General features: G+C 48.2%; 1 protein-coding gene across 3 annotated transcripts; it reads left to right on the forward strand.

The window, feature by feature from the left end:
* The first annotated feature begins 1,318 nt into the window (after window positions 1-1,318).
* Window positions 1,319-26,656, forward strand: ephb4b (eph receptor B4b). 3 transcript variants are annotated; one of them, XM_034556731.1, is made up of 20 exons: window positions 1,319-1,956; window positions 7,237-7,307; window positions 7,398-7,901; window positions 9,688-9,850; window positions 12,018-12,173; window positions 12,368-12,510; window positions 13,118-13,322; window positions 13,468-13,595; window positions 13,667-13,832; window positions 17,104-17,197; window positions 18,147-18,205; window positions 18,297-18,410; window positions 21,973-22,220; window positions 22,303-22,449; window positions 22,535-22,603; window positions 23,015-23,064; window positions 23,143-23,242; window positions 23,327-23,520; window positions 24,573-24,731; window positions 24,826-26,656. In XM_034556731.1, exons 1-20 carry the CDS (start codon window positions 1,863-1,865, stop codon window positions 24,929-24,931), a joined length of 2,970 nt encoding a protein of 989 aa, XP_034412622.1. In that variant the 5' UTR covers window positions 1,319-1,862; the 3' UTR covers window positions 24,932-26,656. The 3 variants fall into 3 exon arrangements, with proteins under 3 accessions (XP_034412622.1, XP_034412623.1, XP_034412624.1); XM_034556732.1 differs by having other exon boundaries at window positions 18,150-18,205; XM_034556733.1 differs by lacking the exon at window positions 24,573-24,731 and having other exon boundaries at window positions 24,792-24,943.
* The last annotated feature ends 353 nt before the right edge of the window (window positions 26,657-27,009 follow it).

The following is a 27,009-nucleotide window of genomic DNA, read 5'->3' on the forward strand; positions in this document are numbered from 1 at the left end:
TGAGTTTCCTCTGAAGGGCTCAGCCTTAGAGATAGGGTAAGGAGATGAGTTTCCTCTGAAGGGCTCAGTCTTAGAGATAGGGTAAGGAGATGAGTTTCCTCTGTAGGAATCAGCCTTAGAGATAGGGTAAGGAGATGAGTTTCCTCCTTAGGGCTCAGCCTTAGAGATAGGGTAAGGAGATGAGTTTCCTCTGAAGGGCTCAGCCTTAGAGATAGGGTAAGGAGATGAGTTTCCTTCTTAGGACTCAGCCTTAGAGATAGAGTAAGGAGATGAGTTTCCTCTGAAGGGCTCAGCCTTAGAGATAGGGTAAGGAGATGAGTTTCCTCCTTAGGGCTCAGCCTTAGAGATAGAGTAAGGAGATGAGTTTCCTCCTTAGGGCTCAGCCTTAGAGATAGGGTAAGGAGATGAGGTTCCTCCTTAGGGATCAGCCTTAGAGATAGGGTAAGGAGATGAGTTTCCTCCTTAGGGCTCAGCCTTAGAGATAGGGTAAGGAGATGAGTTTCCTCCTTAGGGCTCAGTCTTAGAGATAGGGTAAGGAGATGAGGTTCCTCCTTAGGGCTCAGCCTTAGAGATAGGGTAAGGAGATGAGTTTCCTCCTTAGGGCTCAGTCTTAGAGATAGGGTAAGGAGATGAGGTTCCTCCTTAGGGATCAGCCTTAGAGATAGGGTAAGGAGATGAGTTTCCTCCTTAGGGCTCAGCCTTAGAGATAGGGTAAGGAGATGAGTTTCCTCTGTAGGGCTCAGCCTTAGAGATAGGGTAAGGAGATGAGTTTCCTCTGTAGGGCTCAGCCTTAGAGATAGGGTAAGGAGATGAGGTTCCTCCTTAGGGCTCAGCCTTAGAGATAGGGTAAGGAGATGAGGTTCCTCCTTAGGGCTCAGCCTTAGAGATAGGGTAAGGAGATGAGTTTCCTCCTTAGGGCTCAGCCTTAGAGATAGGTTAAGGAGCTTGGACATCAGGAACTTGAGGCGCTACTCCTTTGTGTTGAAAGGAGTCAGCTGAGGTGGTTCATCTCATCAGGACACCTCCTGGATGGTTGTCCGGGCTTGTCCAACTGGGAGGAGGCCCCGGGGAAGACACGCTGGAGGGATTAGAGCTCTCAGCTGGTCTGGGAACGCCTCGGGATTTTCCTCATGTTGTTTTAATTATTTTTTAAAAATAAATAAAGTATTTACTCCTTCATGTTTTATCATTATTATAATTAATAATAATAACATTATTAAAGAGCGACAGACACATTCCCTTACAGCAGTCTGTCGCTCTGATGATTGACGGCTCGGACAGCCAACCACAGCCGGGAGAGGAGGCGTGGCCTCAGCGTCTCTCCAGGACGAAACTTGATTCTTTTGTCCCAACTTTCTGAGCGCTGTTCCTGGAGGTCCGGACTGGGACCACTGGAAGCCCTGGGAACCGCCCGGAGATCGGACTGGTCGGGACGGACCTGCTGTTTCTGTGTGTGTGTGTGTGTGTGTGTGTGTGTGTTTGTTTCGGGACCCTCCAGCCGACACACCGACCCTTCTCCGCTCACCAGGCCGCCTTTCAGAGCTCCTTTCCCGGACACAGGGGTAGCCACGCCCCGCTGTCTCTCCTGGAGGAGATAACATTTCGGAATGTAGGAGTGAGAGAGTGAGAGAGTGAGAGGGGGTGAGGGGAGTGCTCCCTTTTCTTTCTGAAGCTCTACTTCACTTTTGACGGCGTCCATCTTGAAAAGTTTCGGATTCTTTCTGAACTAAAAGAGTTTTTTTGGATCTCTGGGTTCCAATGAGGAGCGCGCGACCCACTGAGTGCGCGCGACCCACTGAGTGCGCGCGACGTTGACGGTCAGCGGTCAAGGATCGATAGGTGTGATCCGGGTCCGGGTCTGGATGGAGGCTCAGAGGGGTCCGGGTGGGGCCTCCTCCCTCTGCGGGCTGCTCCTCCTCCTCCTCCCGCTGCTGAGCTGCTGCGGAGCAGAAGAAGGTCGGTGCTCCATCAATAAGAGAGAGTACTTCTACCTCTGAGAGGTACTTCTACCTCTGAGAGGTACTTCTACCTCTGAGTACTTCTACCTCTGAGAGGTACTTCTACCTCTGAGAGGTACTTCTACCTCTGAGAGGTACTTCTACCTCTGAGAGGTACTCTACCTCTGAGTACTTCTACCTCTGAGAGGTACTTCTACCTCTGAGTACTTCTACCTCTGAGTACTTCTACCTCTGAGAGGTACTTCTACCTCTGAGTACTTCTACCTCTGAGAGGTACTCTACCTCTGAGTACTTCTACCTCTGAGAGGTACTTCTACCTCTGAGAGGTACTCTACCTCTGAGAGGTACTTCTACCTCTGAGTACTTCTACCTCTGAGAGGTACTTCTACCTCTGAGTACTTCTACCTCTGAGAGGTACTTCTACCTCTGAGAGGTACTCTACCTCTGAGAGGTACTTCTACCTCTGAGTACTTCTACCTCTGAGAGGTACTCTACCTCTGAGTACTTCTACCTCTGAGAGGTACTTCTACCTCTGAGTACTTCTACCTCTGAGAGGTACTTCTACCGGTACTTCTACCTCTGAGAGGTACTTCTACCTCTGAGTACTTCTACCTCTGAGAGGTACTCTACCTCTGAGTACTTCTACCTCTGAGAGGTACTTCTACCTCTGAGTACTTCTACCTCTGAGAGGTACTTCTACCGGTACTTCTACCTCTGAGAGGTACTCTACCTCTGAGTACTTCTACCTCTGAGAGGTACTCTACCTCTGAGAGGTACTTCTACCTCTGAGAGGTACTCTACCTCTGAGTACTTCTACCTCTGAGAGGTACTCTACCTCTGAGAGGTACTTCTACCTCTGAGAGGTACTTCTACCTCTGAGAGGTACTCTACCTCTGAGAGGTACTCTACCTCTGAGAGGTACTCTACCTCTGAGTACTTCTACCTCTGAGAGGTACTCTACCTCTGAGAGGTACTCTACCTCTGAGAGGTACTTCTACCTCTGAGTACTTCTACCTCTGAGAGGTACTCTACCTCTGAGTACTTCTACCTCTGAGAGGTACTTCTACCTCTGAGTACTTCTACCTCTGAGAGGTACTTCTACCGGTACTTCTACCTCTGAGAGGTACTCTACCTCTGAGTACTTCTACCTCTGAGAGGTACTCTACCTCTGAGAGGTACTTCTACCTCTGAGAGGTACTCTACCTCTGAGAGGTACTCTACCTCTGAGAGGTACTTCTACCTCTGAGAGGTACTTCTACCTCTGAGAGGTACTCTACCTCTGAGAGGTACTCTACCTCTGAGAGGTACTCTACCTCTGAGAGGTACTCTACCTCTGAGTACTTCTACCTCTGAGTACTTCTACCTCTGAGAGGTACTCTACCTCTGAGTACTTCTACCTCTCAGTACTTCTGTGGTGTCAGAGTACTTCTACTTCTGAGTACTTCTGTGGTGTCAGAGTACTTCTTCAGAACATCTGTTCTTCATCTGTGAGGTTCTTCTGATCTGTGAGGTTCTCCTGATCTCAGATCTGTGAGGTTCTCCTGATCTTAGATGTGTGAGGTTCCCTTCATCTGAGCTTCTACCCTTGATGAAGGTTCCCTCCAGAACATTACAAACACGTTCCCCCGTGTTCTCAAAGAATGTTCGACTTCACTCAACTTTATTGAAATATTTACACATTTCTTTCCTAAAATGTCAATGTTGTTGTTAAATGATCCAGATTCACTCCACTCAACTTCATTAAGTTCCTTTAGGATGAGTAGAAGGACTACATGTCGGTATCCAGATGTTCTTAAAGTACCAACAGTAGAAGGACTACATGTCGGTATCCAGATGTTCTTAAAGTACCAACAGTAGAAGGACTACATGTCGGTATCCAGATGTTCTTAAAGTACCAACAGTAGAAGGACTACATGTCGGTATCCAGATGTTCTTAAAGTACCAACAGTAGAAGGACTACATGTCGGTATCCTGATGTTCTTAAAGTACCAACAGTAGAAGGACTACATGTCGGTATCCTGATGTTCTTAAAGTACCAACAGTAGAAGGACTACATGTCGGTATCCAGATGTTCTTAAAGTACCAACAGTAGAAGGACTACATGTCGGTATCCAGATGTTCTTAAAGTACCAACAGTAGAAGGACTACATGTCGGTATCCAGATGTTCTTAAAGTACCAACAGTAGAAGGACTACATGTCGGTATCCAGATGTTCTTAAAGTACCAACAGTAGAAGGACTACATGTCGGTATCCTGATGTTCTTAAAGTACCAACAGTAGAAGGACTACATGTCGGTATCCAGATGTTCTTAAAGTACCAACAGTAGAAGGACTACATGTCGGTATCCAGATGTTCTTAAAGTACCAACAGTAGAAGGACTACATGTCGGTATCCAGATGTTCTTAAAGTACCAACAGTAGAAGGACTACATGTCGGTATCCAGATGTTCTTAAAGTACCAACAGTAGAAGGACTACATGTCGGTATCCAGATGTTCTTAAAGTACCAACAGTAGAAGGACTACATGTCGGTATCCAGATGTTCTTAAAGTACCAACAGTAGAAGGACTACATGTCGGTATCCTGATGTTCTTAAAGTACCAACAGTAGAAGGACTACATGTCGGTATCCAGATGTTCTTAAAGTACCAACAGTAGAAGGACTACATGTCGGTATCCTGATGTTCTTAAAGTACCAACAGTAGAAGGACTACATGTCGGTATCCAGATGTTCTTAAAGTACCAACAGTAGAAGGACTACATGTCGGTATCCAGATGTTCTTAAAGTACCAACAGTAGAAGGACTACATGTCGGTATCCAGATGTTCTTAAAGTACCAACAGTAGAAGGACTACATGTCGGTATCCTGATGTTCTTAAAGTACCAACAGTAGAAGGACTACATGTCGGTATCCTGATGTTCTTAAAGTACCAACAGTAGAAGGACTACATGTCGGTATCCAGATGTTCTTAAAGTACCAACAGTAGAAGGACTACATGTCGGTATCCTGATGTTCTTAAAGTACCAACAGTAGAAGGACTACATGTCGGTATCCTGATGTTCTTAAAGTACCAACAGTAGAAGGACTACATGTCGGTATCCAGATGTTCTTAAAGTACCAACAGTAGAAGGACTACATGTCGGTATCCTGATGTTCTTAAAGTACCAACAGTAGAAGGACTACATGTCGGTATCCTGATGTTCTTAAAGTACCAACAGTAGAAGGACTACATGTCGGTATCCTGATGTTCTTAAAGTACCAACAGTAGAAGGACTACATGTCGGTATCCTGATGTTCTTAAAGTACCAACAGTAGAAGGACTACATGTCGGTATCCTGATGTTCTTAAAGTACCAACAGTAGAAGGACTACATGTCGGTATCCAGATGTTCTTAAAGTACCAACAGTAGAAGGACTACATGTCGGTATCCTGATGTTCTTAAAGTACCAACAGTAGAAGGACTACATGTCGGTATCCAGATGTTCTTAAAGTACCAACAGTAGAAGGACTACATGTCGGTATCCAGATGTTCTTAAAGTACCAACAGTAGAAGGACTACATGTCGGTATCCTGATGTTCTTAAAGTACCAACAGTAGAAGGACTACATGTCGGTATCCAGATGTTCTTAAAGTACCAACAGTAGAAGGACTACATGTCGGTATCCAGATGTTCTTAAAGTACCAACAGTAGAAGGACTACATGTCGGTATCCTGATGTTCTTAAAGTACCAACAGTAGAAGGACTACATGTCGGTATCCAGATGTTCTTAAAGTACCAACAGTAGAAGGACTACATGTCGGTATCCTGATGTTCTTAAAGTACCAACAGTAGAAGGACTACATGTCGGTATCCAGATGTTCTTAAAGTACCAACAGTAGAAGGACTACATGTCGGTATCCAGATGTTCTTAAAGTACCAACAGTAGAAGGACTACATGTCGGTATCCAGATGTTCTTAAAGTACCAACAGTAGAAGGACTACATGTCGGTATCCTGATGTTCTTAAAGTACCAACAGTAGAAGGACTACATGTCGGTATCCAGATGTTCTTAAAGTACCAACAGTAGAAGGACTACATGTCGGTATCCAGATGTTCTTAAAGTACCAACAGTAGAAGGACTACATGTCGGTATCCAGATGTTCTTAAAGTACCAACAGTAGAAGGACTACATGTCGGTATCCTGATGTTCTTAAAGTACCAACAGTAGAAGGACTACATGTCGGTATCCAGATGTTCTTAAAGTACCAACAGTAGAAGGACTACATGTCGGTATCCAGATGTTCTTAAAGTACCAACAGTAGAAGGACTACATGTCGGTATCCTGATGTTCTTAAAGTACCAACAGTAGAAGGACTACATGTCGGTATCCAGATGTTCTTAAAGTACCAACAGTAGAAGGACTACATGTCGGTATCCTGATGTTCTTAAAGTACCAACAGTAGAAGGACTACATGTCGGTATCCAGATGTTCTTAAAGTACCAACAGTAGAAGGACTACATGTCGGTATCCAGATGTTCTTAAAGTACCAACAGTAGAAGGACTACATGTCGGTATCCAGATGTTCTTAAAGTACCAACAGTAGAAGGATTGTACTCTCCAGGTGCAGAACATTGCTCACCTGTTGAAACAACAATAAATAAAGTTAATTCATCTTCAATTAATTAGAAATACAACAACATGTTGTTCTGTTGGCTAAAAGCTTCCAACATGTTTCCAGACACCATTGATCCTACTTTAATAATAATATGATCATTCTAACAGCTCCGTACGTGTGTGTGTGTGTGTGTGTGTGTGTGTGTTAGTGTGTGTGAGTATATGTGTGTGTGAGTATATGTGTGAGTATATGTGCGTATGTGTATATCTACGCGTGTGTGTGTTAGTGATTGTGTGTGTGTGTGTGTGAGTATATGTATATGTGTGTGAGTATGTGTGTGTGTGTGTGAGTATATGTGTGTGTGTGTGTGAGTATATGTATGTGTGTGTGTGAGTATGTGTGTGTGTGTGTGTGTGAGTATATGTGTGTGTGTGAGTATATGTGCGTATGTGTACATCTACGCGTGTGTGTGTTAGTGATTGTGTGTGAGTATATGTATATGTGTGTGTGTGTGAGTATATGTATATGTGTGTGTGTGTGTGTGTGTGTGAGTATATGTGCGTATGTGTATATCTAAGCGCGTGTGTGTGAGTATATGTGTGTGTTAGCGTGTGTATATGTATATGTATGTATGTGTGTGTGTGTGTTTACCTGTCTCACTGACTAACCTGTCTGTCTCTCAGAGGTCCTGCTGAACACCAAGCTGGAGACTTCAGATCTCGGGTGGACGAACTATCCAGCTGAAGATCCTCAGGTACGTCCCGAGAGCTGTTAGCTCCCCGCTAACGGCTACTATTCATGTCAATGGAGAAGGCTAGTCCATAACCCGCGCTCCCATGTGCAGTGGGAAGAGCTAAGTGGCCTGGACGAGGAGGCGACCAGCGTGAGGACCTATGAGATCTGCACGCCGGACAGCCCGACCTCCTATTGGCTGAGGACCCGCTGGATCCCTCGCCGTGCGGCGAGCATCATCTACGTGGAGATCCGGTTTACCATGATGGAGTGCGTCAGTCTGAACTGGCGGCATTGCAAGGAGACCTTTGACCTCTACAGCTACCAGAGCGACAGCGACGAGGCCACGCCCTCCCACCCGGCCTGGATGGAGAACCCGTACGCCAAGGTGTCCACGCTGGCGGCCGACCAGCTGATGTCGCGGAGCGAGCGGCGCTCCAACCTGCGTCTGCTGCGGGTGCAGCGGCTGCAGGGGGCGGGGCTCTACCTGGCCTTCCGCAGCCAGGGCACCTGCATGGCGCTGCTCGCCGTGCGCGTCTTCTACAGGAAGTGCCCCCCCCTCCGCCGCGCCTTCGCCTACTTCCCCGAGACCGTCCCCCATTCTCTGGTGGAGCAGGTAAGCTACATTTTATTTTGAAAAGTAAAATCACCATCGCCACATAGTTTACAAAATAAAAGCTTTGACATGTAGTTTATAAAAGAAAAGTATTATTTAGTTTAGTTTACAAAATAAAAGCTTCGACATGTAGTTTTCGACATGTAGATCAATTCCCTTCATCAGGAGTTCAGTAATGTGTAGTGGCATGAAATACACAAGAATTACTGGACAAATCACACAAAAATCCAAATGGCTGACTTCTGGTACCGTTTAGAGCATGGTCCCAAGAGACTTTCTTTTCAGTTTACATGTTGTACATATGACTACCAAGTTTCATAAATGTAGGTGAAACGTAGCGCTGGGGCTGCTTAAATTAATGTTTGTAGGGGGCGCTATCGAGCATTAAAATCGTATCAGGTAACTACATCGTTGACTTTAAATGTGCTAAGTTTAGTTGCGTTTCGAGCATGTTACATTGGTTTATTCGGTCACGGCGAAGGATCAAACTTCGCCTCACACACTCACACACTCACGCGTAGATATACACGTACGCACATATACTCACACACACACACACACACACACACATATACTCACACACACACATATATATACATATACTCACACACACACACACACATATACTCACACACACACACACATATATATATACATATACTCACACACACACACACACATACACACACACGTATAAAAGTAGAAAACATGTAACTTAATGTTGCCACTAGGTGGCGCTATAACTAGAATTCAAAATTACCATATGGATGTCTTCAGGGTCAGTGTGTCATGACACATTAGAAATATGGAGCAGATTACATAATGTATGGCCGAGTTAAAAAAACGTCCATTTTCATGGCGAATGGTGTTTTTTGCCGCTGCGGCCTACGCACATAGTTTTATATTTTTTAAATCCTTTGATAACTTTTCTTTGCTAAGGTCTCTAGATCACACTGCCCGACTTTGGAATGAATCGGGTTTGATCTCTAGGAGGAGTTCGCTATTTTACAACTCCCCAAAATGTGAAAAAACGTGAAAAAAGGCAAGAAATGCAGATATTGAGCGATTGACTGCAGCGCCCCCTAATGTTTAAATATGATGAGAGTAGGTAGGTAGCTTTAGGGATGCCATGTGGACATAGGCTAGCAATCTGGTGAGAATAGGCTAAGTGTTTTCAAAGTTATGTGTCTTTACATATTAGGCCACACCCCTTAGATATTCATTGGTCCATATCCTCTGAGATATCAACAAGCTTTTGACAAGTTCTGATGACATTGAACCACAGAAAGTTCTGTAGAAATCGGCACCAGCATTTCTGAGAAAATGGAAAATAAACATGTTTTTTACTAAATTCAAAATGGCATTTTATGGCCACCATTGACCTTTTTGTAGAGCAGTTTGTGCCAAATTCAATTCAAAGTGGGCTTTTCCAACTTAACTCTGTGAGAATTCTAAAATATTACATTTTTCACCAGTCCTGATATGCATGTCAAATTTAACAACTTGTGGGATATGATAAAGCCCCCCAAAACACTTTCATTGCTAGAGAATAATACTAATAAAAATACTAATAATTCCTCAAAATACAATAGGTTCCTCGACGATGAAGTCGTCACGAGGACCCTAATAAAATCATTATTTTATTACAGTATCTTTATACTAGTTTACAAAGTAAACGTTTTATGTCAAGGTGCCTAGACCAGCAGTCCAGACACAGCAGGGTTCTCCGAGTCAACAGAGGTACAAAACATATTGTTTCAAACAATTTACTGTGTGTGTGTTGCAGGCTCAAGGTGTGTGTGTGGAGAACGCTGTGACTCCGCCCGGCGAGCAGTCTCAACCTCCCAGCATGCTTTGCGGTGAGGACGGGCAGTGGGTGGGGCAGCCGACGTCCAGCTGCTCCTGTCGCCCCGGATACGAGGCGGGAGACACCAACGTGCGCTGTCGAGGTGAGTTTTAATAATAATAATAATCAATAATACTTTTAATTAAAACCAAGGCTTTGAGGGCGTGGCCTCTCTGAGTGACAGGTTCCCAAGCTATGAGTCTCCTCAGTGTCTCTGTCTCGCCGCCTGTCAACAATAATAACAACAATAATAATAATAACCCTAATTATATAAACAACAGTGAATCTCTTGATGAACAGTTTGGTTTTCAAAGCTTCCTATTATTCTTTTTGAGTTCAGAGTTCAACAGACAGAAACAGACACACAAGCTGACACACACACACACTCACAGACGTGTGTGTGTGTGTGTGGGATATGGCGGTGATGACATCATGGCAGCACTTTCCACATCCTGTTGAAGCCGCTGTCACTTCCTGTCTCTCATTGTCCTGGTGGTGTCTTTCTGGGATCCGGTCTCCTAAATTAAACTATGAGTCACTGGGTTCTGGGTCTGGTGGATTCTCTGGGTTCTGGGTCTGGTGGATTCTCTGGGTTCTGGGTCTGGTGGATTCTCTGGGTTCTGGGTCTGGTGGATTCTCTGGGTTCTGGGTTCTGGGTGGATTCTCTGGGTTCTGGGTCTGGTGGATTCTCTGGGTTCTGGGTTCTGGGTGGATTCTCTGGGTTCTGGGTCTGGTGGATTCTCTGGTTTCTGGGTTCTGGGTGGATTCTCTGGGTTCTGGGTCTGGTGGATTCTCTGGGTCTGGTGGGTTCTGGGTCTGGTGGATTCTCTGGGTTCTGGGTCTGGTGGATTCTCTGGGTTCTGGGTGGATTCTCTGGGTTCTGGGTCTGGGTGGATTCTCTGGGTTCTGGGTGGATTCTCTGGGTTCTGGGTCTGGTGGATTCTCTGGGTTCTGGGTTCTGGGTGGATTCTCTGGGTTCTGGGTCTGGTGGATTCTCTGGGTCTGGTGGGTTCTGGGTCTGGTGGATTCTCTGGGTTCTGGGTCTGGTGGATTCTCTGGGTTCTGGGTTCTGGGTGGATTCTCTGGGTTCTGGGTCTGGTGGATTCTCTGGGTTCTGGGTTCTGGGTGGATTCTCTGGGTTCTGGGTCTGGTGGATTCTCTGGGTCTGGTGGGTTCTGGGTCTGGTGGATTCTCTGGGTTCTGGGTCTGGTGGATTCTCTGGGTTCTGGGTTCTGGGTGGATTCTCTGGGTTCTGGGTCTGGGTGGATTCTCTGGGTTCTGGGTGGATTCTCTGGGTTCTGGGTCTGGTGGATTCTCTGGGTTCTGGGTTCTGGGTGGATTCTCTGGGTTCTGGGTCTGATGGATTCTCTGGGTTCTGGGTCTGGTGGATTCTCTGGGTTCTGGGTCTGGTGGATTCTCTGGGTTCTGGGTGGATTCTCTGGGTTCTGGGTCTGGTGGATTCTCTGGGTTCTGGGTTCTGGGTGGATTCTCTGGGTTCTGGGTCTGGTGGATTCTCTGGGTCTGGTGGGTTCTGGGTCTGGTGGATTCTCTGGGTTCTGGGTCTGGTGGATTCTCTGGGTTCTGGGTGGATTCTCTGGGTTCTGGGTCTGGGTGGATTCTCTGGGTTCTGGGTGGATTCTCTGGGTTCTGGGTCTGGTGGATTCTCTGGGTTCTGGGTTCTGGGTGGATTCTCTGGGTTCTGGGTCTGGTGGATTCTCTGGGTCTGGTGGGTTCTGGGTCTGGTGGATTCTCTGGGTTCTGGGTCTGGTGGATTCTCTGGGTTCTGGGTTCTGGGTGGATTCTCTGGGTTCTGGGTCTGGGTGGATTCTCTGGGTTCTGGGTGGATTCTCTGGGTTCTGGGTCTGGTGGATTCTCTGGGTTCTGGGTTCTGGGTGGATTCTCTGGGTTCTGGGTCTGGGTGGATTCTCTGGGTTCTGGGTGGATTCTCTGGGTTCTGGGTCTGGTGGATTCTCTGGGTTCTGGGTTCTGGGTGGATTCTCTGGGTTCTGGGTCTGGTGGATTCTCTGGGTTCTGGGTTCTGGGTGGATTCTCTGGGTTCTGGGTCTGGTGGATTCTCTGGGTTCTGGGTCTGGTGGATTCTCGTGAGACTCTGGTTTTAAAGCAGTCTGGTTGTCATCACACCAGCAGCATGTCTGACTTCCTGTCACATATCTGTAGTTTTTACTTGTTGGGGACATTTAGGTTCACCACCAAAGTCTTCTTGTAAAGTCCAGGTCTCAGACCTGATCCAGAAGCATGTGTTTCCGCAGCCTGTCCCTCGGGACAGTTTAAGGCGGGTTCAGGACCCGGGGTCTGCGTCCCGTGTCCAGACCGGAGCAACACTCTGATCCCAGGCTCCGCTTACTGCCTCTGCCACCCCGGTTACCGCCGAGCCGACTCCGACCCGCCGCACGCCGCATGCACACGTAAGACTCTCTTCTTCCTGTTTCCCAGAATGCATCTCTCCTCGCTGTGAGATCGCCCCGATAAAGTCGCCGTCAGTCGTGAACATCCGTTTAGTTTTAGAGAGAAAGAAAAAAGGAGAAGAAATATAGGATCTGCCTGTGAGTCTAAACCCGGGGCCAGAGAGACCCCTTGACCTCTGACCTCTGACCCTCAGGCCCCCCCTCTGCCCCCCGCTCCATTGTGAGTCAGATCAACGACACATCGGTCACTCTGGAGTGGAGTGAGCCGCTGGACCGAGGAGGACGAGGAGACCTGGTCTACAGAGTCTTCTGTTCCAGCTGTGGGACCGCATCCAAGGTATAGAATCCAAGACCACTTGACCAGAACCATATAGACCAGAACCACGTAGACTAGGTACACCAAAACCACGTAGACCAGGTGCACCAGAACCACGTAGACCAGGTGCACCAGAACCACGTAGACTACGTACACCAGAACCACGTAGACTACGTACACCAGAACCACGTATACCAGGTAGACCAGTACCACGTAGACCAGGTGCACCATAACCAACGTAGACCAGGTGCACCGGAACCACGTAGATCAGGTGGACCAGTAAGATAAGACCAGGTAGACCAGAACCATGTAGACCAGGTGCACCAGAACCACGTAGACCAGGTGGACCAGTAAGATAAGACCAGGTATTGCAGAACCACGTAGACCAGGTGCACCAGAACCACGTAGGCCAGGTGGACCAGTAAGATAAGACCAGGTATTGCAGAACCACGTAGACCAGGTGCACCAGAACCATGTAGACCAGGTGCAGCATAACCAACGTAGACCAGGTAGACCAGTAAGATAAGACCAGGTGGACAAGGACCACTAAGAACTGGTGGACCAGTAAGATAATACCAGGTGGACCAGTCTCATCTCCTGACTCCTCCCCCTCCGGCTTCCTCTCCAGGGATTGGCTGGTTCCTGTTCCCCGTGTGGTGACAGCGTTCTGTACCGTCCGGCGCAGCGAGGACTGACTCAGCGCCGCGTCTCTGTGTGGGGACTCCGCCCACACACCAAGTACACCTTCACCGTCCAATCACTGAACGGCGTCTCTGCTCTGAGCCAATCGGAGCCGGCCTCCGACAGAGTCAACGTCACCACCAGCAGAGACGGTACGTGACCCAGTACCTGGATATGCCCCCCCCCCCTGGGACTACATTACCCAGAAGGCCTTGCATACAACAGCATGCGTTTTATTAGATAATAATACTACAATTAATAATAATAATGTCATTAATAATAATAATGTGTGTGTAGTTCCTCCTCCAGTGTCCGGCCTCAGGAGGGCTGCGGCCTCAGAATCCAGTCTGACTCTAGAGTGGAACGTTCCACTTCTGCAGAACCAGTTCCAGGTCCTGGACTACCAGCTCCGCTACAGCCCCAAGGTACACACACACACACACACACACACACACACACACACTGGAAGACTGTAATGTAACACTGATGTCATCAGGACGGCGGGGAGGCGGGGCAGTGGCAGTACGTGTCCAGCAGGTCTTCTTCGGTGGTGGTGACGGGGCTCCAGCGGGCAGGAAGGTATCGGGTTCAGGTCCGAGCTCGTTCACAGGCCGGATACGGGTCCTTCAGCTCGGAGGCCAGCTTCAACACACTGCCTGATGGTGAGACGCCTGTCTGTCTGACTGTCTGTGTATATAATATACAGACATCCGGAAAGTATTCACAGCGATTCACTCCACATTGTTGTTATGTTATATCCCATAATGACAACGGGGAAAAGGTTTGACATTTTATTAAAAATAAAAAACCAGAAAATCCCATGTACACAGTGGCCTCCATCACCTGTAAATGAAATGGAAAGTCCTCACCTGGCCCATACCATCTCTACAGTGGAGCATGGGGGTGGCATCATGTCTGGAGGAAACCAGCCCCGCTCCTCACCTGGCCCATACCATCTCTACAGTGGAGCATGGGGGTGGCATCATGTCTGGAGGAAACCAGGCCCGCTCCTCACCTGGCCCATACCATCTCTACAGTGGAGCATGGGGGTGGCATCATGTCTGGAGGAAACCAGCCCCGCTCCTCACCTGGCCCATACCATCCCTACAGTGGAGCATGGGGGTGGCATCATGTCTGGAGGAAACCAGCCCCGCTCCTCACCTGGCCCATACCATCCCTACAGTGGAGCATGGGGGTGGCATCATGTCTGGAGGAAACCAGGCCCGCTCCTCACCTGGCCCATACCATCCCTACAGTGGAGCATGGGGGTGGCATCATGTCTGGAGGAAACCAGCCCCGCTCCTCACCTGGCCCATACCATCCCTACAGTGGAGCATGGGGGTGGCATCATGTCTGGAGGAAACCAGCCCCGCTCCTCACCTGGCCCATACCATCTCTACAGTGGAGCATGGGGGTGGCATCATGTCTGGAGGAAACCAGGCCCGCTCCTCACCTGGCCCATACCATCTCTACAGTGGAGCATGGGGGTGGCATCATGTCTGGAGGAAACCAGGCCCGCTCCTCACCTGGCCCATACCATCTCTACAGTGGAGCATGGGGGTGGCATCATGTCTGGAGGAAACCAGGCCCCGCTCCTCACCTGGCCCATACCATCCCTACAGTGGAGCATGGGGGTGGCATCATGTCTGGAGGAAACCAGCCCCGCTCCTCACCTGGCCCATACCATCCCTACAGTGGAGCATGGGGGTGGCATCATGTCTGGAGGAAACCAGGCCCGCTCCTCACCTGGCCCATACCATCCCTACAGTGGAGCATGGGGGTGGCATCATGTCTGGAGGAAACCAGCCCCGCTCCTCACCTGGCCCATACCATCCCTACAGTGGAGCATGGGGGTGGCATCATGTCTGGAGGAAACCAGCCCCGCTCCTCACCTGGCCCATACCATCCCTACAGTGGAGCATGGGGGTGGCATCATGTCTGGAGGAAACCAGCCCCGCTCCTCACCTGGCCCATACCATCCCTACAGTGGAGCATGGGGGTGGCATCATGTCTGGAGGAAACCAGGCCCGCTCCTCACCTGGCCCATACCATCTCTACACTGGAGCATGGGGGTGGCATCATGTCTGGAGGAAACCAGGCCCGCTCCTCACCTGGCCCATACCATCTCTACAGTGGAGCATGGGGGTGGCATCATGTCTGGAGGAAACCAGCCCCGCTCCTCACCTGGCCCATACCATCCCTACAGTGGAGCATGGGGGTGGCATCATGTCTGGAGGAAACCAGGCCCGCTCCTCACCTGGCCCATACCATCTCTACAGTGGAGCATGGGGGTGGCATCATGTCTGGAGGAAACCAGGCCCGCTCCTCACCTGGCCCATACCATCTCTACAGTGGAGCATGGGGGTGGCATCATGTCTGGAGGAAACCAGGCCCCGCTCCTCACCTGGCCCATACCATCTCTACAGTGGAGCATGGGGGTGGCATCATGTCTGGAGGAAACCAGCCCCGCTCCTCACCTGGCCCATACCATCTCTACAGTGGAGCATGGGGGTGGCATCATGTCTGGAGGAAACCAGGCCCCGCTCCTCACCTGGCCCATACCATCCCTACAGTGGAGCATGGGGGTGGCATCATGTCTGGAGGAAACCAGGCCCGCTCCTCACCTGGCCCATACCATCTCTACACTGGAGCATGGGGGTGGCATCATGTCTGGAGGAAACCAGGCCCGCTCCTCACCTGGCCCATACCATCTCTACAGTGGAGCATGGGGGTGGCATCATGTCTGGAGGAAACCAGGCCCGCTCCTCACCTGGCCCATACCATCCCTACAGTGGAGCATGGGGGTGGCATCATGTCTGGAGGAAACCAGGCCCCGCTCCTCACCTGGCCCATACCATCCCTACAGTGGAGCATGGGGGTGGCATCATGTCTGGAGGAAACCAGGCCCGCTCCTCACCTGGCCCATACCATCTCTACAGTGGAGCATGGGGGTGGCATCATGTCTGGAGGAAACCAGGCCCGCTCCTCACCTGGCCCATACCATCCCTACAGTGGAGCATGGGGGTGGCATCATGTCTGGAGGAAACCAGGCCCGCTCCTCACCTGGCCCATACCATCTCTACAGTGGAGCATGGGGGTGGCATCATGTCTGGAGGAAACCAGCCCCGCTCCTCACCTGGCCCATACCATCCCTACAGTGGAGCATGGGGGTGGCATCATGTCTGGAGGAAACCAGCCCCGCTCCTCACCTGGCCCATACCATCTCTACAGTGGAGCATGGGGGTGGCATCATGTCTGGAGGAAACCAGCCCCGCTCCTCACCTGGCCCATACCATCTCTACAGTGGAGCATGGGGGTGGCAGCATCATGCTGTGGGATGTTCTTCAGCAGGAGGAACTGGGAGACTAGTCAGGATTGAGGGAAAGATGAATGCAGCCATGTACAGAGACATCCTGGATGAAAACAGACCTCTGGAGCTCAGACTGGGGCGACGGGTCATCTTCCAACCACAGCCAAGATAACAAAGGACTCTGAATGTCCTGGAGCGGCCCAGCCAGAGCCGGGACCAGAACCCCATTGAACATCTCTGGCTGTGCACCGACGCTCCCCATCCAACCTGGTGGAACTTGAGAGGTTCTGCAGAACGGGAGAAGCTGCCCAGAAATAGGTGTGCCGAGCACAGGCTGTGAATACTTATGTACATGTTATGTGTTCGTTCTTTATTTTTAATAGATTTGCAAAAAACAGTTTTCACTTTGTCATTCTGGGTTGTTGTGTGTAGAATGTTGAGGAAAATAATTAATTTAATCCATTTTGGAATAAGGCTGTAAAAATGTGGAAAAAGTGAAGCGCTGTGAATTCTTTCTGAAGTGTGTGTGTGTGTGTGTGTGTGTGTATATATATATATATATATATATATATATGAAATGTATATATTTCTTAGTAAAGCATTGGTGTCCTTGTCCTCTGAAGCTGTTGGTTCTCAGCTGGTGGTGACAGCGGTTCTCGTCTCCATCGGGGTTCTGATTCTCATCGCAACGGCCATCCTGGCTCTGTACTGTTACCGGTAAGAACAATGGAGACATGACCTCAGGGACACACACACACACACACACTCACACTCACACTCACACTCACACTCACACTCACACTCACACTCACACACTCACACTCACACTCACACTCACACACTCACTCACACTCACACACAGCAGGGTGGGACACGTTGACTATATCAGGACGGAGAAACTCGACACTCTGAGAGAAGATGAAGAGATACAGACAGATAATAACATTCCTGAGTGGGTTTTGTGTCTGTCTGTCTGTCTGTCTGTCTGTCTGTCTGTCTGTCTGTCTGTCTCCTTCCTGTCTGTCTCCTTCCTGTCTGTCTCTCTTCTGTCTGTCTCCTTCCTGCCTGTCTCCCTTCTGTCTGTCTCCTTCCTGTCTGTCTCCTTCCTGTCTGTCTCCCTTCTGCCTGTCTCCCTTCTGTCTGTCTCCTTCCTGTCTGTCTCCTTCCTGTCTGTCTCTCTTCTGTCTGTCTCCCTTCTGCCTGTCTCCCTTCTGTCTGTCTCCTTCCTGTCTGTCTCCTTCCTGTCTGTCTCCCTTCTGTCTGTCTCCCTTCTGCCTGTCTCCCTTCTGCCTGTCTCCCTTCTGTCTGTCTCCCTTCTGTATGTCTCCCTTCTGTATGTCTCCCTTCTGTCTGTCTCCTTCCTGTCTGTCTCTCTTCTGTCTGTCTCCCTTCTGCCTGTCTCCTTCCTGTCTGTCTCTCTCCTGTCTGTCTCCTGTCTGTCTCCCTCCTGTCTGTCTCCTTCCTGTCTGTCTCCTTCCTGTCTGTCTCTCTCCTGTCTGTCTCCCTTCTGTCTGTCTCCTGTCTGTCTCCCTCCTGTCTGTCTCCTTCCTGTCTGTCTCCTTCCTGTCTGTCTCTCTCCTGTCTGTCTCCCTTCTGTCTGTCTCCTGTCTGTCTCCCTCCTGTCTGTCTCCTTCCTGTCTGTCTCCTTCCTGTCTGTCTCCATCAGCAGGAGGGTGAAGGACTCTGAACTAAGTGATAAAAGTGGACACTACCAGATGGGACAGAGTGAGTTTCAGTTTGACAAATCAGAATGATGATGATGATGATGATGATGGTGGTGGTACTGATGAAGATGTGAATGATGATGTCGTCGTAGCGATGAAGGTGTACATCGACCCGTTTACGTATGAGGACCCCAACGAGGCGGTGAGGGAGTTCGCCAAAGAGATCGAGGCGTCTTTTGTGAAGATTGAGGAAGTGATCGGAGCAGGTGAGCATCATGTCTTTACCTGGGGAACCTTTAGAGGAACATTTAGGGTTAAGGAACCTTAGAGGAACATTTAGGGTCTTGAAAGCGTGTAATTGGATGCCTGGTAGACCCTTCTTCAGCAGAACATTAAACTGACCGTGCACGAGCAACCTGTCAGTTACCACAGGGATCGACGTCTCCACGGACTCCATCTTGGATTTCTACCGACTAAGAGTCGACCTCGGTAGCTCCCACGAGCGTCTTAGTCCTATTTAAACTCTCTATTCTTTTACCAGTGGACACTTGTTCTCTTAAAAACACAGTGGTGTGCGATCGGGGACAATTTCCATAGAACTATTTCTAAAGTACGGGCAGAGGCTTATTCTGCTGTTGACAACTCAATGTAGTTTATCACAGACAGTCGAACAAAAGGTCGTCTGCTCACCTTCATGAGGCCTCTCGTTGGAGTCTTTACCAGGTCAACCAACCAACGTTGTTCTGAACTAACCGGACATTAACATAAGAATGGAACCATATGTAAGAATTATATTATCAGTCTGTAAGAAACCCTAGAGGAACATTTAAGGTATTTACGGAACCTTAGAGGAACATTCGGGTCTGTAAGGAACCTTTGAGGAACCCTAGGGTCTGTAAGGAACCCTAGAGGAACATTTAAGGTATTTACGGAACCTTAGAGGAACCTTTAGAGGAACATTTGGGTCTGTAAGGAACCTTTGAGGAACCCTAGGGTCTGTAAGAAACCTTAGAGGAACATTTAAGGTCTTTACAGAACCTTAGAGGAACCTTTAGAGGAACATTTGGGTCTGTAAGGAACCTTTGAGGAACCCTAGGGTCTGTAAGGAACCCTAGAGGAACATTTAAGGTATTTACGGAACCTTAGCGGAACCTTTAGAGGAACATTTGGGTCTGTAAGGAACCTTGGAGGAACCCTAGGGTCTGTAAGGAACCTTAGAGGAACATTTTGCGTCTGTAAGGGACCTTGGAGGAACCCTAGGGTCTGTAAGGAACCTTAGAGGAACATTTCGCGTCTGTAAGGGACCTTGGAGGAACCCTAGGGTCTGTAAGGAACCCTAGAGGAACATTTATGGTATTTATGGAACCTTAGAGGAACCTTTAGAGGAACATTTGGGTCTGTAAGGAACCCTAGAGGAACATTTAAGGTATTTACGGAACCTTAGAGGAACCTTTAGAGGAACATTTGGGTCTGTAAGGAACCTTTGAGGAACCCTAGGGTCTGTAAGGAACCTTAGAGGAACATTTCGCGTCTGTAAGGGACCTTGGAGGAACCCTAGGGTCTGTAAGGAAACTGTAGGGTCTTTAAAAGAACCTTTAGGGTGTTTAAGGAATATTTAAAGAAAACTTTATGAATCTAAAGATCTGTAAATATCTGTCTGAGGAACACAGGAACCTTTTTAGGTACTTTGAGAAACAGGTGTTTAGTAATAGTTCATATTTACCAGACCCTAGGGTTCCTCCAAGGTCCCTTACAGACGCGAAATGTTCCTCTAAGGTTCCTTACAGACGCTAGGGTTCCTCCAAGGTCCCTTACAGACGCGAAATGTTCCTCTAAGGTTCCTTACAGACCCTAGGGTTCCTCCAAGGTTCCTTACAGACCCAAATGTTCCTCTAAAGGTTCCTCTAAGGTTCCGTTGAATAGGTAGCACTTAAATGCCGTAGTAGCACTTAAATGTCCCTTACCGATAGCACTTTAGTAGCACTTAAATGTCCCTTACTAATAACACTTTGTTGTTTAGCACTTTAGTAGCACTTAAATGTCTCTTACTGATAGCACTTTGTAGTTTAACACTTTAGTAGCACTTAAATGTCTCTTACTGATAGCACTTTGTTGTTTAACACTTTAGTAGCACTTAAATGTCTCTTACTGATAGCACTTTGTAGTTTAACACTTTAGTAGTACTTAAATGTCTCTTACTGATAGCACTTTGTAGTTTAACTTTATTGAAGAAATTGTACTTTCTTGATTCTTGTTGTTCTGAGTTTGGACTCATGGTTTAATGCACTTATTGTAAGTCGCTTTGGATAAAAGCGTCAGCTAAATGACATTTAATGTAATGTAGTAATAGTTCATATTTACCTGTCCAGGTGAGTAGTAATAGTTCATATTTACCTGTCCAGGTGAGTAGTAATAGTTCATATTTACCTGTCCAGGTGATGGTTCATATTTACCTGTCCAGGTGATGGTTCATATTTACCTGTCCAGGTGTGTAGTAATAGTTCATATTTACCTGTCCAGGTGAGTAGTAATAGTTCATATTTACCTGTCCAGGTGAGTAGTAATAGTTCATATTTACCTGTCCAGGTGATGGTTCATATTTACCTGTCCAGGTGTGTAGTAATAGTTCATATTTACCTGTCCAGGTGATAGTTCATATTTACCTGTCCAGGTGATGGTTCATATTTACCTGTCCAGGTGTGTAGTAATAGTTCATATTTACCTGTCCAGGTGAGTAGTAATAGTTCATATTTACCTGTCCAGGTGAGTAGTAATAGTTCATATTTACCTGTCCAGGTGATAGTTCATATTTACCTGTCCAGGTGATGGTTCATATTTACCTGTCCAGGTGATAATTCATATTTACCTGTCCAGGTGTGTAGTAATAGTTCATATTTACCTGTCCAGGTGATGGTTCATATTTACCTGTCCAGGTGATGGTTCATATTTACCTGTCCAGGTGTGTAGTAATAGTTCATATTTACCTGTCCAGGTGATGGTTCATATTTACCTGTCCAGGTGATGGTTCATATTTACCTGTCCAGGTGATAGTTCATATTTACCTGTCCAGGTGATGGTTCATATTTACCTGTCCAGGTGATGGTTCATATTTACCTGTCCAGGTGATAGTTCATATTTACCTGTCCAGGTGATGGTTCATATTTACCTGTCCAGGTGTGTAGTAATAGTTCATATTTACCTGTCCAGGTGAGTAGTAATAGTTCATATTTACCTGTCCAGGTGAGTAGTAATAGTTCATATTTACCTGTCCAGGTGATAGTTCATATTTACCTGTCCAGGTGATGGTTCATATTTACCTGTCCAGGTGATAATTCATATTTACCTGTCCAGGTGTGTAGTAATAGTTCATATTTACCTGTCCAGGTGATAGTTCATATTTACCTGTCCAGGTGATGGTTCATATTTACCTGTCCAGGTGTGTAGTAATAGTTCATATTTACCTGTCCAGGTGATGGTTCATATTTACCTGTCCAGGTGATGGTTCATATTTACCTGTCCAGGTGTGTAGTAATAGTTCATATTTACCTGTCCAGGTGATGGTTAATATTTACCTGTCCAGGTGATGGTTCATATTTACCTGTCCAGGTGTGTAGTAATAGTTCATATTTACCTGTCCAGGTGATGGTTCATATTTACCTGTCCAGGTGATAGTTCATATTTACCTGTCCAGGTGATGGTTCATATTTACCTGTCCAGGTGATGGTTCATATTTACCTGTCCAGGTGATGGTTCATATTTACCTGTCCAGGTGTGTAGTAATAGTTCATATTTACCTGTCCAGGTGATAGTTCATATTTACCTGTCCAGGTGAGTTTGGCGAGGTGTGTCGAGGTCGGCTGAGGGTCCCTGGCCGGAAAGAGAACTACGTGGCGATCAAGACGCTGAAGGGCGGGTACACAGACAAGCAGAGGCGGGACTTCCTGTCGGAGGCGTCCATCATGGGTCAGTTCCAGCACCCCAACATCATCCACCTGGAGGGCGTCATCACCACTTCCTGTCCCGTCATGATCCTCACCGAGTTCATGGAGAACGGAGCGCTGGACAGTTTCCTGAGGGTGAGACGGGCAGCAATGACAGTACGTCTCACAATCTCTGTCCACCTGTCTGTGTCTCACGGCGACCCGTCTGTCTGTGCAGGTGAATGACGGACAGTTCACCACCATACAGCTGGTGGGGATGCTGCGGGGCATCGCGGCGGGGATGAAGTACCTGTCCGACATGAGCTTCGTCCACAGAGACCTGGCAGCCCGCAACATTCTGGTCAACTCCAACCTGGTCTGTAAGGTGAGACTGTGTCCCCTGTCTGCCTGCACACCTGTCTGTCTGCCCACCTGTCTGTCTGTGTGATCAGCTGCGTTTGTGTTTTCAGGTGTCAGATTTTGGTCTCAGCAGGTTTCTGACTGAGAACTCTTCCGATCCGACATACACCAGCTCTCTGGTAGGTCAGCTGACTAACATCCCCCATGATGCTCTCTGTTCACACCCGGGAGACAAAGGCCATATCCCAATTATTCATAAAGAGACAACATTAGTTTGAAATTATGTTTTACTGTAAAATCATAACTATTTATTTTTACCCAGCTTATTTTAAAATGTTCTATGAGTCTTAAAGGAACAGTACGCCTCTCTAGACTATCCAAGTCCCCATCGCTGATTTGTTAGCTTAGCATAGTGTGGAAACAACATGGCCACCACACAGAGGATGTGTTGTATTTTATTGCTCAGTTTAAACAACACGTTGATGAATATTTATATTATGTTATTATTGTTTTACTTGACTTATCATGATGAGTGCTAATAAATAACCATGCTTTTATTTTGAAAGGCTAACTGTCTATCTATTCCTCAGGGAGGGAAGATTCCTATTCGCTGGACGGCCCCTGAAGCCATCGCCTACAGGTGAGCCTCAGCGCTGCAGGTGGACGACGTGGCGTTGAGTTCATTAAAGGTTATCATCTCATTTCATCTGACTCTCAGGAAGTTCACCTCAGCCAGCGATGGGTGGAGCTACGGCATCGTCATGTGGGAGGTGATGTCATACGGGGAGCGGCCATATTGGGACATGAGCAACCAAGACGTAAGAAACCCATCTCTGTCCTGTCTGTCTCTCTCCTGTCTGTCTCCTGTCTCACCCTCCTACCTGTCTCTATCTCACTGTCAGGTGATCAACGCCATAGAGCAGGACTACCGTCTGCCCCCCCCCCCAGAGTGTCCCGCCTCCCTTCATGCTCTCATGCTGGATTGCTGGCAGAAGGAACGAGCCAATCGGCCGAGGTTCTGCGACGTAGTGTCTGCTCTCGATAGGCTGATCCGAAACCCCGCCTCCCTGAAGGTGACGCTCCCGGAGGGCCGCAGGTGAGACTATATATATATATATGTCTGTCTGTCTGTCTGTCTGTCTGCATGTCTCACTGTCCCTATGTGTCTGTCTGCATGTCTCACTGTCCCTGTCTGTCTCTCTGTGTCTGTCTGCCTCTCTGTGTCTGTCTGCATGTCTCACTGTCCCTGTCTGTCTGTCTGTCTGCATGTCTCACTGTCCCTGTCTGTCTCTCTGTGTCTGTCTGCATGTCTCACTGTCCCTGTCTGTCTCTCTGTGTCTGTCTGCATGTCTCACTGTCCCTGTCTGTCTCTCTGTGTCTGTCTGCATGTCTCACTGTCCCTGTCTGTCTCTCTGTGTCTGTCTGCATGTCTCACTGTCCCTGTCTGTCTCTATGTGTCTGTCTGCATGTCTCACTGTCCCTGTCTGTCTCTCTGTGCCTGTCTGCATGTCTCACTGTCCCTGTCTGTCTCTCTGTGCCTGTCTGCATGTCTCACTGTCCCTGTCTGTCTCTATGTGTCTGTCTGCATGTCTCACTGTCCCTGTCTGTCTCTCTGTGCCTGTCTGCATGTCTCACTGTCCCTGTCTGTCTCTCTGTGCCTGTCTGCATGTCTCACTGTCCCTGTCTGTCTCTATGTGTCTGTCTGCATGTCTCACTGTCCCTGTCTGTCTCTCTGTGCCTGTCTGCATGTCTCACTGTCCCTGTCTGTCTCTCTGTGTCTGTCTGCATGTCTCACTGTCCCTGTCTGTCTCTCTGTGTCTGTCTGCATGTCTCACTGTCCCTGTCTGTCTCTATGTGTCTGTCTGCATGTCTCACTGTCCCTGTCTGTCTCTCTGTGCCTGTCTGCATGTCTCACTGTCCCTGTCTGTCTCTCTGTGCCTGTCTGCATGTCTCACTGTCCCTGTCTGTCTCTATGTGTCTGTCTGCATGTCTCACTGTCCCTGTCTGTCTCTCTGTGCCTGTCTGCATGTCTCACTGTCCCTGTCTGTCTCTCTGTGCCTGTCTGCATGTCTCACTGTCCCTGTCTGTCTCTCTGTGCCTGTCTGCATGTCTCACTGTCCCTGTCTGTCTCTCTGTGCCTGTCCTCAGTGGGTCCCAGCCCCTGCTGGACCAGCGCGTCCCCCCGTCCCTCTCGTCCTGTGGGTCCGTCTCCGAGTGGCTTCGAGCCTTAAAGATGGAGCGATACGAGCAAAGCTTCCTGCAGTCTGGATTCACCAGTCTGGAGGTCGTCTCTCAGCTCAACACCGAGTAAGTGTGTGTGTGTGTGTGTGTGTGTGTGTGTGTGTGTGTGTGTGTGTGTGTGTGAAGATGTGTGAAGATGTGTCTCGATCTGTTTCCATAGCGACCTGCTCAGAGTGGGCGTGACCCTCGCCGGACACCAAAAGAAAATCCTGTCCTCCGTCCAGACGCTCAGGGTCCACGAAGCTCCGCCCACACTGCTCTACTGACCAATCGCAGTCTAAAACCACTACACTCAGGGGGATGCTGAGCCACTCTTTTTAACCACTAAACATTGTTACCAATCAGATAGCTGGAGGACCGGTGAGACTCCGCCTCCTAATGGTCAGTCCAATGAGACTGTGACATTTAAGAAGCACAGAACAGTGTACAGGTTCTGTACGCTTCATTATGTTTGACTCAGGGGCAACAGGACTCCGCCCCCTTCTTAATCCGACCAATCATAGCTGAGGACAGAGTCACCACGGTGAACACATGATTGTTTAACCACATCAGCCCTCCACCACTCAGGAAAACCAAAGCTCCTCCTACTTGGCCGGGTGTTGTTATAATCTTGCTCCAAACCCTGGAATTACCGGCCAATCAGCATCCAGCACAGCAGACGTCTCTTATTGGACATAGAGACGTTTGAACTGCCCCTTTGGCCCGGCTGCTATCTCCCGCCCGCTTCATGGGAGCACAGCTGGGATTGGTTCCAACACTGGGTTGGTTCTGGTTCTGCTGGTTTTGGGATCTGTCATCGCTGCACCATCAACGGATCTGAAGCCCAGAAGGTGGAGAACGAAATTCTGACCTCTACTGGATTCTATTGAGACCTCTACAACTACGGACGCTATGACCGACGAAACAAACAAACCCCTTTTACAGGATGAGCTGGTGATCAAAACAAGCGCCCCAAACCAGAGCCACGGAAACCTTCATCCCAGGGACACCAGGATGTCCAGACGGGGACACGGAGCATCAAACTCTTCCTGATCTGTGATGAATATTATGGGATGGCCTCCGAGAACAGAGCGGACGATGTTTTTTGAGCAAATCTTCCATCAATCGTTGAGATTAACAACTTCTGTGGAAATGTTCCAGCTTTGGTCCAAATGAATGTGATTCTTCAGGCGATGGAAGTCTCTGGACTCCTGGGAGGCGTTCAGGGAGACACTTAGAAGGACCATGAGTTCCACGTGTGGTGGATCCTTTCACATGTAAAAGTACTCACGTGTATTTAATTGAGCCCATTCTGAGGATCTGGTCCTGTTTTTAAACCTTGAAGTGAAATCTATCATTCATACAATCGAACACTAATCGGTTTGGTCCAGAACCGATGGTCCGCCTGGATCCATGTCAGTGGAGTCCGGTGTTTTGAGCGTTTCGCTTTCTACCTTCTGGAACAAAACCACTGCAGAGAAAGTTGAATTTGTCCATTTAAACCGATTTGACAATAAACAAAGCGGTTTTAACAGATCTTTAAAAAGTCCCAGATCCAGGACTGTGGTCTTGGTTCAGGTTTGAGGACGACAAGAAATTGTAAAACTGTTGGTTTTGTATTTTAGCACTTTTTGTACACAATATTTTATCATGTTTTAAAGCAGAGTAGGTATCAATGTTTTTATACTAAAGTCATTTTGTTAAGAAAAAGAAAACATAAAAAAGATTTGACCCCGAGATCAAAGAGGACGTCTGATGAAGACCCAGTTACCAGAGTCACACCTCTGAAGCTGGTCCAAGTGTCTTCTGGACCAAAGGACCAGCTGAGTGTCTCTGGAAGACGGCGCCATCCTTTCAGAAAATGTAACGGTATCAGGGAATCAGTTGTCAAAGAACCAGACCTGATCTCAGACCAGGTCTGGAACCAGGAGTCTCCTGAACCATCGTAGCCATCAGCCTGTTCGATTCTCTGTCAGCCAATCACAATAAAGATGAACCGTCTTGTCCAATCAGGAGTCTGTTTGTTGTAGTTTAATCACAAGAGTCCGCCAGATTAGAGACCGCAACGCCAAACCAATTAATTCTATTGTGCAAAGTCTGCATCTAATTTAGGGAAAGGGTTCATGAAGGACTCAAACTGAGAGAAACACTACGATGGGACACAACTAAACCCTCATGGCGGTTGGGATTGAGCCGTTGATTCATGTCCAGCGGCTCCGATGGAGAACGGCATCTCCTGAGCGGTGCAGCGGCCTCAAGTATCCCCGTGCAACGTGTCCTCACACAGTGGTTCCTATGAGGTCTCATAAAGCCACCTCAACAACTCTTACGTGTTCCTTAAGAACCTCTAAAGCACCTGGTACCT

The sequence above is a fragment of the Cyclopterus lumpus genome, chromosome 18, assembly GCF_009769545.1.
Source record: "Cyclopterus lumpus isolate fCycLum1 chromosome 18, fCycLum1.pri, whole genome shotgun sequence".
Classification (NCBI taxonomy): Eukaryota; Metazoa; Chordata; class Actinopteri; order Perciformes; family Cyclopteridae; genus Cyclopterus; species Cyclopterus lumpus.

Bases quoted from the DNA above. Each gene is read 5' to 3' on its own strand.
- ephb4b (XM_034556731.1), top strand. From the start codon at position 1,863: ATGGAGGCTCAGAGGGGTCCGGGTGGGGCCTCCTCCCTCTGCGGGCTG. The intron at 7,902-9,687 runs GTAAGCTACATT...TGTGTGTTGCAG, and splicing joins CCCATTCTCTGGTGGAGCAG to GCTCAAGGTGTGTGTGTGGA. The intron at 12,511-13,117 runs GTATAGAATCCA...CTTCCTCTCCAG, and splicing joins GCTGTGGGACCGCATCCAAG to GGATTGGCTGGTTCCTGTTC.